This window comes from Gopherus evgoodei, chromosome 7 (genome assembly GCF_007399415.2).
Source record: "Gopherus evgoodei ecotype Sinaloan lineage chromosome 7, rGopEvg1_v1.p, whole genome shotgun sequence".
Taxonomy (NCBI): domain Eukaryota; kingdom Metazoa; phylum Chordata; order Testudines; family Testudinidae; genus Gopherus; species Gopherus evgoodei.
The window spans coordinates 18,311,814-18,325,081 of NC_044328.1; the positions used below are offsets into that span (position 1 = coordinate 18,311,814).

General features: G+C 40.0%; 1 protein-coding gene across 3 annotated transcripts in view; it reads left to right on the plus strand.

The window, feature by feature from the left end:
* The window catches only part of PLPP4 (phospholipid phosphatase 4), a 110,671-nt gene extending 98,518 nt beyond the window's left edge, over nt 1-12,153 (plus strand). For 2 of the 3 annotated variants that reach the window (XM_030570937.1, XM_030570940.1), the window contains one exon: nt 9,056-12,153. In XM_030570937.1, coding sequence (XP_030426797.1) covers nt 9,056-9,255 — 200 coding nt within the window. In that variant the 3' untranslated portion in view covers nt 9,256-12,153. The remainder of the gene's footprint in view (nt 1-9,055) is intronic. The other variant, XM_030570938.1, reaches the window with a different exon arrangement.
* Nucleotides 12,154-13,268: the final 1,115 nt, after the last annotated feature.

Here is a 13,268-nt window from a genome sequence, read left to right on the forward strand (position 1 = left end):
TCCCAGGAAACAATGGGGATGGCAGCCCTGATGGTGCAGCTCGCTCCAGTAGCTTCGTCTGTGCTTTCTAATTTTCCCCCAAAAGTCTTTCTTTAAGGCTCCCCGTTTTTTCTGTTTTGACTAATTCTGGGGTTTATTTATCAGGTTTTCTGCACTTGTTCCCATTAACATTTACTATTATAGGTTATCGTGACATTTTATGAACTTTCACATGTTTTACAGTTGAGCTCACAACTAGAATACATTTGTAAGACCAATTATCGTAATATAATCCCTCTTTTTTTTCTGACCGAATTCTGCCTAGGATCAGACATTTGTTCATAAAATTACAGTTGCTAAGAAAAATTTTATTTTATCTCAAGCATATAGGAAGGAAAAAGGTACTTGATTATAGTGTAGGGTTTGCAAATTTCATATTCCAAAACTGGGATTTACAAATGTTATTCCATTAAATGTTACCAAAATTGCAGTTATATTTTCCAGATGTTAACTACACTAAGAACTTAGAACTCACTTAATTTGTAGCTAAAACTGCTGTTGTTACATGTTTGTAAGATGTTGAAGAACAAACCAGTTCTTATCACTTCTTTGTCTGTATGCCTAGGATGGGTAAAGGTAGGGGTGTGTGTGTGTGTGTGTGTGTGTGTGTGTGTGTGTGTGTGTGTGTGTGTGTGTGTGTGTGTGTGTGTGTGTGTGTGTGTGTGTGTGAAATCCCCTCTTTTGCCACTTACACAGTTAAAGCTGTACATTTACAGAGACCATGAACATTTTATGTGATAGTGGTTAAGCTTGGACACTTGGAAAAAAATCATTAGCCCTGATGGTGTTCTTACCCAAGTTTGTTGTCTCCTTTTAACAGAAGCAACAAATTGATGTTCTTTTGGAACTATATTTGCATTTCTGAGCCCTTTGCAACCCCCAAAGAGAGCAAAATCAAAACTATAAAACATTTTGAAAACAAAACAATCAGAGAAATCACCAAAAAGTTTGCTGTTGCAAAAGCCCTTCATTCTGGTGACTTGATATTCAATTCACAGTCAGTGCAGTAGCAGCCCTGAGTTAAGCTAGTGTTTTGTTAACAGAGAGGGGTTACCCAAGAAGTTATTTCAGAAAAAAAAATCTGCACTTTAGCGACTTAACTGTCAACAATTTAAAATACTTTAATTTTGCCTTTTTTGCTTTTTCTTAAAAATACCATTTTGTTAAACCTGCAAAATTATTACCAATCATTGATACTACAGACCTCAAAGTAATAATTAAAAAAAAGAAACAAAGTGTTTGTTAAAGAAATTTTAAAAATTGAAAACTTTAATAACATTTGTTTACCTCTTTTTAAACAAAAACATTGATAGTTTGCTTTACATGCTTATCTCAAACAACCTCAACACATTTAAGAATTTTAAAACAAAATGGGGAAAAGTGGGTTTTTCCTATTCAAAACAAAATTTTTCATTGTACTTTTTCTTATTAGAAAATTTTAACTATCTAGTCAAAATCAACATTTTCTGATAGAAAATTTTGATGTAGATGGAACCACATTTTCTGACAGAAAAAAAAATTTGGTCAAACAACATTGACCAGCTCTACAAATAAGCAAGAAAGTACAGTAAGATGGCAACAATTTCAAGTGTAGACAATCATTTTATAGCAATTTGTAAGACATATTAAAGATGGTGGAACATTCCAAATCAATGAAAAAAATATAGAAATTAATTTTTTTTTTAAATCAGATAACCACTTGAAAGTGCAGACTAATTATTTCTGCAAATTCATGGGCATAGAGATAGATGTGCTGTGGAATGTAGTATTAAAACTGTGTGGTCTGTCTATGAGAAAAGATTCAGTAGTTATTCTCTAGCTTGGTCTATGCATATTTGCAGTGTGTTTTATCCTGCCAAGAGCAAGAATTATTTATGGACTAAAATGTGTGCTGTGAGGCAGATAATTATGGTGTGTTTCATATGCTGTGGAAATAGATTACACCCAAGGGGTTACCATCATGTCCATTACGACTGCATATGTGTGTCTTTGGCCTGGTCTACACTACGCGTTTAAACCGATTTTAGTAGCGTTAAACCGATTCAACCCTGCACCCGTCCACACAACGGGGCCCTTTATATCGATATAAAGGGCTCTTTAAACCAGTTTCTGTACTCTTCCCCGACGAGAGGAGTAGCGCTGAAATCGGTATTACCATATCGGATTAGAGTTAGTGTGGCCGCAAATCGATGGTATTGGCCTCCGGTGGTATCCCACAGTGCACCACTGTGACCGCTCTGGAAAGCAGTCTGAACTCGGATGCACTGGCCAGGTAGACAGGAAAAGGCCCACTAACTTTTGAATTTTAATTCCTATTTGCCCAGCGTGGAGCTCTGATCAGCAGTGGTGGCGATGCAGTCCCAAATCCAAAAAGAGCTCCAGCATGGACTGTACGGGAGATACTGGATCTGATTGCTGTATGGGGAGACAAATCTGTTCTATCAGAGCTCCGTTATAGAAGATGAAATGCCAAAGCATTTGAAAAAATCTCCAGGCTACGATACAGAGTCCACAGCACAGAGCTGTGTGACAAGCGTAACGGAAAGCCAAAGAATCAAATGGACACTCATGGAGGAAGGGAGGGGGGGCTGAGGACTCCAGCTATCCCATAGTCCCTGCAGTCTCCGAAAAGTAATTTGCATTCTTGGCTGAGCTCCCAATGCCTGTAGGATCAAACACATTATCCAGCGTGGTTCAGGGTATATCTCGTCAATTTATGCCCTCTTCCCCCCCCCCCATGAAAGAAAAGGGAAAAAAATCATTTCTTGACTTTTTTCAGTGTCACCATATGTCTACTGCATGCTGCTGGCAGATGTGGTGCCGTGGCCCTGAACAGCAGCATCCTCTCCTCTCCCTTCCCCGGTGGCAGACGGTACAGTGCAGAAGGACTGGTAGCCATCCTTGTCATCATCCTGTGCGTGCTCCTGGCTGGCCTCAGGTGAGGACAGCCGGGGGCGCCTGGGTAAAAATAGGAATAACTCCTAGTTATCCCCGGCAGATGGTACAGAACGGCTGGTAACCGTCCTCATCATAGCAACTGGGGTCTGAACTCCATCAGCCTCCCCGCTTCATGTCTAAAGAAAAGATTCTGTACTGCCTGAACTATCATAGCAGCAGGATGCTGGGCTTCTCTCCCCCTCCCCCCCCACCATTTAATGTCCTGCCTGGACTATCATAGCAGCTGGAGGCTGCCCCCCCCCTCATTTTATCTCACTAAAAAGTCAGTGTTTCTTATTCCTGCATTCTTTATAACTTCATCATACAAATGGAGGGACCCTGCACGGTACCCCAGGAGGGTTGGAGGAGGAGAGAAGCAACGGGTGGGGTTGTTGCAGGGGCACCCCCTAGAATGGCATGCAGCTCATCATTTCTGCGGGATCTGACATGGAGCGGCTGTGCTCTCTGGTTCTCTAGTACACTTGCCCCTTATTCTAGGCAGGACTGACTCTATTTTTAGATACAACATAAAGGAGGGAATGCCCCGGGGGGTCATTCCCATTTTTGTCTTTGCGCCCCCGGCTGACCTCAGCGAAGGTCAGCCAGGAGCACCCATGACAGCAGCAGATGGTACAGAATGACTGATATCCGTCATCTCATCGCCAATTTACAATGGTACAGCAGACGGTACAGAATGGCTGGTAACTGTCTCTGCTACCTTGCAAAGGCAAATGAATGCTGCTGTGTAGCACTGCAGTACCGCCTCTGTCAGCGGCATCCAGTACACATACGGTGACAGTGACAAAAGGCAAAATGGGCTCCATGGTTGCCATGCTATGGCGTCTGCCAGGGCAATCCAGGGAAAAAGGGTGCGAAATGATTGTCTGCCGTTGCTTTCACGGAGGAAGGAATGAGTGACGACATTTACCCAGAATCACCCGCGACACTGTTTTTGCACCATCATGTATTGGGATCTCAACCCAGAATTCCAATGGGTGGGGGAGACTGCGGGAACTATGAGATAGCTACGGGATAGCTACCCACAGTGCAACACTCCAGAAATCGACGCTAGCCTCAGTACATGGACGCACACCACCGAATTATTGTGCTTTGTGTGGCTGCGTGCACTCAACTTTATACAATCTGTTTTACAAAATCGGTTTAGGTAAAATCGGAATAATCCTGTAGTGTAGACGTTGTCATAGTATCTTTCCCCAATCTGAACCTTAGAGTTCAAAAGTTGGGGTACCAGCATGAATTCCTCTAAGCTCAATTACCTGCTTAGATCTGATAAGCTGCCACCAATCAGGAATTCCAGTGCCTGATACACTCTGGTCCCCCCAAAACCTTCCCTGGGGACCCCCAAGACCCAGACTCCCTGGATCTTAACACAAGGAAAGTAAACTCTTTCCCTCACCCATGCCTCTCCTAGGATTTCCCTCCCTGGGTTACCCTGGAAGATTGCCGTGATTCAAACTCCTTGAATCTTAAAATGGGAGGAATGTCCCTTCCCCCCCATCCCCTTTCTCCCTCACCCAGAGACAATACAGATTCAAGCTCCGTGAATCTAAAACAAAGGGATTCCACCCTTCTCCCTCCCTGTTAAGTACAGACTCAATTCCCTTGAGCCTCAACAAGGGGAAAAAATCAGACAGGTCTTGAAAGCAAAACTTTTAATAAAAGAAAAAAAGAATAAAGAAAATCACTGTAAATTCAAGATGGAATATTACAGGGTCTGTCAGCTTCTAGAAACTGGAGAAAAAGCCTCCTCCAGCAGAAATACAATTTAAAATACTTCCAGCCACATACACATTAGACCTCTACCAGCCAGATACACATTTGCAAATAAAGAAAACCAATTAAAAAGACTAAACCGCCTTTCTACTTGCACTTACTACTTGAATAGAAAATTAGAGCCTGCGGTACGTCCAGTCACTCTCAGATCCCAGAGAGAACAAAGCCAAACCCAAAAAACACAAACAAAGGCTTCCCTCTACCGAGATTTGAAAGTATCTTGTCTCCTGATTGGTCCCCTGGTCAGGTGTTTGGTTCCCTGTTTGTTAACCCTTTACAGGTAAAAGAGACATTAACCCTTAACTATCTGTTTATGACAGACGTACCCTTTGAAGCTTAAGTAGATGATGCTGAAAACTCTGCTGGCTGCTAACAAGCTAGGGATTATTCAGGCAGCCATGTTATCCTGCAAGTGACCTTAGCACTTACCTGAGAAAACTGCACTCTGTAGGGAGAGACTAAGTCACTCTGTAAACTTTAGCATTGTAGCTCAGCCCCTATCTTTTGTGCTTAGTGGAGGCGGCCAATTGTGTGAAATTACTTATGGTGGCTTTGTGAAACAGCCTTAACTGCCCAGTGGGGAATGAGCAAAGACCATCAATATACTGTACAGGACTCAGTGAACTGTAAGTGAAAGAGGAAATAACATAACCTTATGTTAAACAGCCATAGAATGGGACCTTAGAATTAATATTATGAGCATTCTCTGAGCCTCCTTCGGTTCTGATATAAAATATAATGTTCATAATCTTTGTGTTGGCATCGGTGAACTATAACAGATTAGCATATTCCATACTGAATCCCAAATACATTGACTATTTTAAGACCCTAACTTCACACATGGCTTTCTCTAATCTGAAAAGATTTCAATGAATTTATTAACTAGATAAATGGAAATATATAGAATCAGGCGTAAACAAGAAGTCTGGAACAAAGTTCCCTTTCTGTTGTTGGTAAATAAATTAAAAATAGCATTTTGCAAGGCTGTCGTTCCTAGGATCTCAAATTAAACACAGGCGTCTTCTTGGGGAAAACCAGAGTGAAAATGCTTATTCTAATTTTGCGGACTACATGGGGCAAGATCAGCAACCCACAGATCTAACACACTGCAGTCATGTGGTTAGTTTGTATTATGGTAGTTTCCACAGGCCTCGGTCAGGATCAGGGTCCCACTGTGGTGGATGTTGTACAGACATACAATAAAAGCAGTCCCTACCCCAAAGAGTGTATGAATGGCTAGATTGTAAAACACTTGGTCATACTGGTGAGCATTTACTCACACAAGAATTTACTCACACAAGCAATGTCAACTTGGGCTCACCAGTGTAAAGGTTCATACAATCTAGCTCTAATTAAGGAGATGTAACAGGTGGGAGTAGTGAAAAGTATAGAGTAGTAGGAACACACGATTGTGCATCCTCGCTACATATAGCAATTTGCTCATGTGAGTAGTAACAGTGAAGTCCATCAGAATACTCATGAGTAAGGTGCTACTTACTACATGTAAGACTGGCAGAATTGAGGCCTGAGTTGTCAATCATGCCATATCAATAATCTAAAGAAAAGTTACTAATCTTCATAATTCAAAAGCCTCCAGGAAGGGTGAGCTCTTTTTTAAAGGACACAGAAAGGACAACACACAAGGTTTCCCAGGTGCTCTTGTTTGAAGAATTTGAGAGAAAGTAAAAATAATCATGCCTGATCTGTAAAGTCTAATGCTGTCAGGAGAAGTTTGAGTCAAAAGGAGTTCATTATGCTGAAGCTAACTGTGTTGATCACAGTGGAAAGAACATTACATAGTTAACAGTGTGCTTGCAGCTCTGGATACTCTGGGAGTCCTAGTATCCTCTCTAAATGAGAAAGGTGCTGTTCTCTCATCTTCATCAATATAATGAGAGTTGCCATTATATTGACACTTTCTAGCAGGAGTTCCAATGTGATGCTATCGATTAGGACAGAGGGACTGGAGATCACTGTGATAGCAGTTTATAAAATCATGATTGGAATGGAGAAAGTGCATATGGAACTGTTGTTTACCACTTCACATAACAGAAAAACCAGGGGTCACCCAATGAAATTAATTGGCAGAAGGCATAACAAAAACATAAGGAAGTACTTCACACAATGAACAGTCAACATTTGGAACTGTTTGCCAGGGGATGTTGTGAAGGCTAAAAGTATAACTGGTTTCCAAAAAGAATTGGATAAGTTCACGGAGGGAGGTCCATCAATGGTCAGAGTTGCAAACCAATGCTCTGGATTTCCCTAAATCTCCAACTGCCAGAAGCTGGGACTGAATGACTGGGATAGATCAGTTGAAATTTCCCTGTTCTGTTCATTCCCTCTGAAGCCTCTGGCACTAGATCGACCATTGGTCTGACCTAGGATGGCCATTCTGATATTCTTACTAAGGCCCCAATCCAATGTCACTTACACTCACTGGGACTTTGACTTTAATGTGATTTATATGAGGCACCAACTGACAAAAGTAGCCTTTCAGATAGCTGTAGAGTAAATTATTTTATTCTAAACAATATTTGTTAAATTTAACCAACTTTGAAAGCCTGTGTAAAAGCACATATTGGAGTCAGTGGACAGTGACTTCTGCCACGTGACAGGGGTATTGTTAATTTTTTTGTACCCATGACCCCTGGCATGGGACTGAAGCCAGGAAATAAAGATCAAAGGTGGGATTTTCAGGTGACTTTCAATGGGATATATGCTAAATCACTACACCGCTGTCAGCCTTCTAGTATAGCTGTTCTAAGCCGGCAGGACAAACTCTCCCACCAACATAGAGATGTCTACACTGGTGCTTAAGTTGAGTGACATAACTTATGTCCACTTAAGCCACATTGTGGCAATAGCTCTAATCTACACCAGACTGACAGAACTAGAGCTTGATTTCTAAATTACTCTTTAATTAAAGTTAGGAATATAAAAGCTATTTATTTTAGTGATTTATTCTTCTTTGTAATTAGATACGATAATGTCACTATTTTTTATTACACTGTCATTTCCGTTAAGAAAGTGAAAAAGAAATCAGAAAGGTAATTGGATACTTTTGACCCTTTTTCAATCAGTGCTAAAGCTCCTGAACAAAATTAAATTCCTCATACCATTTAATAGTCAGTGTCTTTCACTATTGTTTACGTTTTAATCTACAGGGCCTTTCTGAGCCAATGTGTATTTTCAGGGATTTTTTTTTCCAGCTTAATTCAGGGCTGCTACTGCACTGAATGTGAATTGAATAACAAGCCGCCTGATCAGACAGAGAATAACAGTCCTACAAAAACACCTAAGCAAGCAAATCCCTTTGTGTTGCAAAGAAGTTTGTTATCTTGTTTGTTGTAATGATGGCACCTATGGAGAGGAGAACTACAGGCAGAAACTGTAATGACCATGCTCCTTTTAAATCAATGCATGCTGTGAGTGAGCCATATCCCAGTATCTGCAGGTGTCTGCAGGACTGCCGAGTGTTTTTGTCACCAAGCATCACTGCAGGCTTGGAGCGGGAGGTGATGTCAGAAAGAAGCAGGAAGACAAGACTAAAAAGCCAAACTGTTTACTTAGGGTTTGTCTTTCCAGAGACTTGTGTTAGTTTTCAGATTAACTGATTTTTAAAAAAAAAATATAAAAATGCAACTGTAGTCACTATAAATCCTGTTTTGTGGCTAGAGTATCCATGTAGCTTAGCAGTTTTGAGACTATCTACTCTGGATTTAGAAGACAATGGTTAAAAGATATTAAAGGTGCAAAATATTGTTAGGGCCCAATAGTGCAAGGTTCTGAGTGGCTTTTGGATGCAGGGGCTCTGTGCAAGCCCCAAATACATTGGTTAGTACATAGTTATAGGTGGCAGGCTGGATGTCAAAGAGGGACTCTTAAAGCCAGATGGATTTGGCAGCTCAAAACTCTTGTAGGGAATGCAAAGGGGCAATGCAGAATTCCATCCATCTCACACCACCCACGGCCTTCATGATGTTCCCTGCACAAAGGGAATATTTTGTAAAGACTTCCTCACAGGCACTCCACCCACCTGCCCCTGGACAAGGGTGCCATCTCCTGAGCAGCAACTCATCGGGTTTATTGTGGGTCTCCCTTGTAAGCGCTCTGCATGAGGATAAATCCAGGAGCAGATTAAAGGATGCAGGGTGCTTCCACCCAGGGAAACATTCTGCACCTCTTGGATGCAGACTTTAATTCCGCCCCCATCCATCCCCATCAATATTGGCTGCTATTTCAACACTAACATGCTTGATTTTTTGTTGCTTTTCCTACCTAGATGCTTTTGTCGGCGGAATCATTGGCCTAATTTTCGCTTATATTTGCTACAGACAGCATTACCCACCTTTGGGTAACATGGCTTGCCATAAACCTTACGTCAGCCTCCTCGTTCAGACCTCAATGAAGAAGGAAGAGAGACCCACAGCAGATAATGCTACCGGCCTGCCTCTAGAAGGAATAACTGAAGGACCAGTATGACTAATAAATGTGCACAATGAACTTTTAGCCCTTCTCACATTCCTCCAAACTGGTCTCTTAACATGATGTTTCCTACAGTACATTTGGGCAGTGATTTTTTTTTAACAATATTCTTTTTCATACAGTAACATCCTCTTGCTTTTAAGGTTCAGTTTTCAGTACATACTGTTTTGTCCAGCTGTCTGTTTTCAGTCCGTTGCCAGAGCAGAAAAAAAAAATCCAGAGAGGAAACAAGCGTCAATAGAGAGAACATGCCAAATCCAAGTTAGTTAACTGAATAGTTTTGAAAGAGAGGTATTTGAAGATACAGTCAATCTGAAAACAGTGGATGTTGTGTGATGCTGAGCGCCTCCTAGGAAGTAGATTGTCCTCAACTGTCGGTGACCTCAGTGGGTGTTGAGTGCAGTCCTCACTTTCAGGAGGTTTTCAGCAACTGCCATAATCAGCCCTTGGACTGTTTCCTTATATAATTTGATGTGTAAGGGGCAACCTCCTTATGTTTATGTTGTGGTCTTCTAACATAATAAATCTTCCACATGATGTGAATGTTTTGTGCTAGTTGTCAAGTTTTGGCAGGGTTATTCTGAGCTGGTAATTAAACAGTTGCTGAAATGTATGAAGAGCAAGAGTCTGAAAAGAGCCAAGTCTACTCACATCAAGGGTTTTGGAGGATGAAGCTGACAGAAGAGTGAGCCAAATCTGTGGAAATTGTCAGCTTGCAATAACATATGTTCATAGGCTGAATTAGAAACTGGGTATTAAAATATTAGCATTTTTTTCTGAGAGCTCAGGCAGTAATTATTTTCAAAATTGAATGAAATCGCAGCAACTCCCACGACATACAACAAGCTGCAATCTTAAAAACAAACAAACAAGCAAAACTCTTAAAACTGCGCAGTTGAAGAAACACCATGTTTTCTGTGAATCTCAGTGTGTCACAGCTGTCCTGGTAGAACTGTCTCTAATGAGACACTCCAGCATTCGTTGTGATCTTAAGGAATGTAAAGACTTTGGTTCATGAGCATTGGTTTCACATGTATGAATGCTTCCGTCAGTTTCCAGCACTGTACTATGCCTGGCTGAATTCTGAGAAAAATATTCCATTTGCTCATTTCCCCATTTTCAATTCATCATATTCCTAAGCCTAGCATTTGTAAGGGTATCTTGCCGCCTGATCCAAAGCCCATTAAGTCAATGGGAATCATTTCATAGTAATCCAGTAGGCTTTTGATGAGGTGCAGAGGAGGTAGCCATGTGTATGGCCAATCTATGTTAGTTTATTTTTTTTAGGTTCACATTTCCATTCATTATTCATACACTATGACATGTTAAAAATATATCACACTCCAGTGAAATGATGTACCGTTGAATGGGAAAGTGTCAGCTTCCAGCATTTCCTTTAATAGATGGATTAGAAAAGAGCAGGTAAAATGTTCTAAAAATCACATCCTGACAGTTGAACATTTCTGGGCTAGAACAGCTCATTAAGGTGATCACAACTGCTTTGATCAACAATATCCATTATGGTGCTTTAGACTGGAGGAGACCAGTGCCATAGCTACCTTATAACTAATGTGTTCCTGTTGGAATATGTATTGGCCTTGTAGGCGGTTTGTGATTCAAAAAAGCTGTGTGTCTTAGTGTAAAGGCTTGTCATTTATTTTTGTCAAAAGTACACTTTGTAGATTTTTTGAGAAGAGCTTTTCCCTCATTGGCAACACTTGAATTTTTATAGAAGAAAAAGAAGTTATGAACCCTTTTTCTAAATAAAAAAAATATGCATGCAAAAGAATACTGCCAAACTCATTTAATGAAAACATATACAAAATTGTGAAAGATACATTAATAGGAAATTACTTTATGGAAAAGCCATAGAAAATGTAATAAGGATGAGACCAACAGGGGTTCTATAGAAATTAGGCCTGGTCTATACTGGTGCTATAGGCCCTAGTGTAGGTACAGTTATACCAGCATAACTGTTTTTATATGCCACTATAGCTTATGCCAGTTCCTTAAACTGACATAAATGAAACCAATATAAGCATAGCTGTGCCGGTTTAACTGCATCCTTACTAGGAGGGTTTTCCCAGTATAGCTTTAGCAACAAAACCCAGTTATGGTAGACCAGTCATTACTCTAGAAACCTAGGCAAATGTAATAATTATCTCCTTGCTATAGAGTTTTTACACCATTCTATAGAATTCTGTATCAGGGATATAATTTTATATAGGATGATTGAAAAAACTAGCAAAGTTATCATTTCTATAAATTCTATATGATTTTTCCATTAGTTTTGTCTTTTAGTGGAAAAACTTGGCCTCTGGCGTGTATGCAAATCTTTAAAAAATTCTTAAACTCAAACTGAAAGTTTATTATTGAGGTTTAGTGCATTTTACACATTTTTGTATAAATCTGGTATATTCTTAACAAATGAGTAGGACTTCCTAAATGTGCTGTAAAAAAAATTCTCACTATTTTAATGAACTTTGATACAAGTTAGCTATATTCCCCTTGTTGTTTGGGATGAGAATGGCTGACACAACACTTAGAAGAAACAGAACTGGGAAAATGCTGGAATATGAAATGTGCACCATAAATACTTATACTGAAAGATAAATGGGTAAAAAGGACGTTGCAATGCAACAAAGAAAGTATTTTTAATGGATATAATTAAATTGAAATTAATAAAACAGACCATGTAAAAGCTTTGATTAAGGTGTAATTAAAAATATGAAAAATGTAATAAAATGAAACTTGCAGAAAGGTCCATAGAAGCTATAATTACCAGTACATGTCAGCGTAAGGAAAGCATTTTTGTGGATTGGTGTATTTTAATTTCATGCTCTCTTAATGTGAAGGAAATGTAATGTTGTAATGCACCAATAAAACTGCACATGAATGTGGGTTTTTGTACATCTGCGTGTTATCATTTTTTTGGTAAAGAGAAAGGTCACCAATTTGGTTTCATTAGTAAACCATAACGAGCGTTGCAAACTATCAGCAAGGAACAGTTCCAAGAGTTAGTTATTGTTGGTACAAGAAAGGAGCTTTCCCAGCATTCAGCTAGTACACATTATCCAATTTCTATGCAGGAAAAAAAATACAGTTTAGATCTTAGAATCTGAAGTTCATCTCGGAACATCCAACTAGCTGAACTACAACATGCCTCTCTGTGAAGTTTAGAGAATTACATACTTCATAAAAACATCTGATTATAAGAGGAATAATAAGCTGCTATGGAAAACTATGGAGCAATACTGAAACCAAGAGCAGCTAAGAGTCCTGTTGAGAGTCAGATGAACTTGGAAAATGTCTGCTGGGTGGATGAACATCTCAGACTAGAAACCAACATAACGGGGTTTAAGCCATTTTTTTCACATTTCCTTGACTGCAGAGCTCTGCTTTTTCCAAAGCAGTACAATAAGCCCTTGGTGTCTAACATGGTGAGAATGTTTGTAATTTGTTAGGAGGTAGAAAATACTGTGTCAAAGATACAAGATAGAAATTAGGGGCCTAGTTCTGGTTTGACTCTGGTATAATTCCATTGACTCAGATTTATACCAATACCAGCAAGACCAGAATCAAGCTCCTATTCCAACTTTTGACCACATATTTTACAAATGATTCTGTGGGTAAGGGTGAATCTAATTAGATTTGACTGCAGTTTTGGATTCTTGGAACTACTTAGAGCTGGTCTCAGAGCAGCCGTGCTCTGACCTGGTGAAAGGGGAATAGCCTTGAACAGAGCAGAAGCAGGAATGGGGGAGTGGTAAGGTCAGTTTTGCTCTTCACAGATGAACCCAGAAAGTCTGCTGTTCAGAACAAATATGGCATGATCCATGCACTGAAGAATTTATCCTCCTGTGCTCATACGAATTCACAAAGAGCCAAATTCTACTCCTAATTAAATCAGTGTAAATACAGAGTAAATACAAATCCATTGTATTACTCCAGAATTACACCATTCTAATACAGCCCTAAGGCTTCAGGCACCGTGAAAATGCTGACAGTCA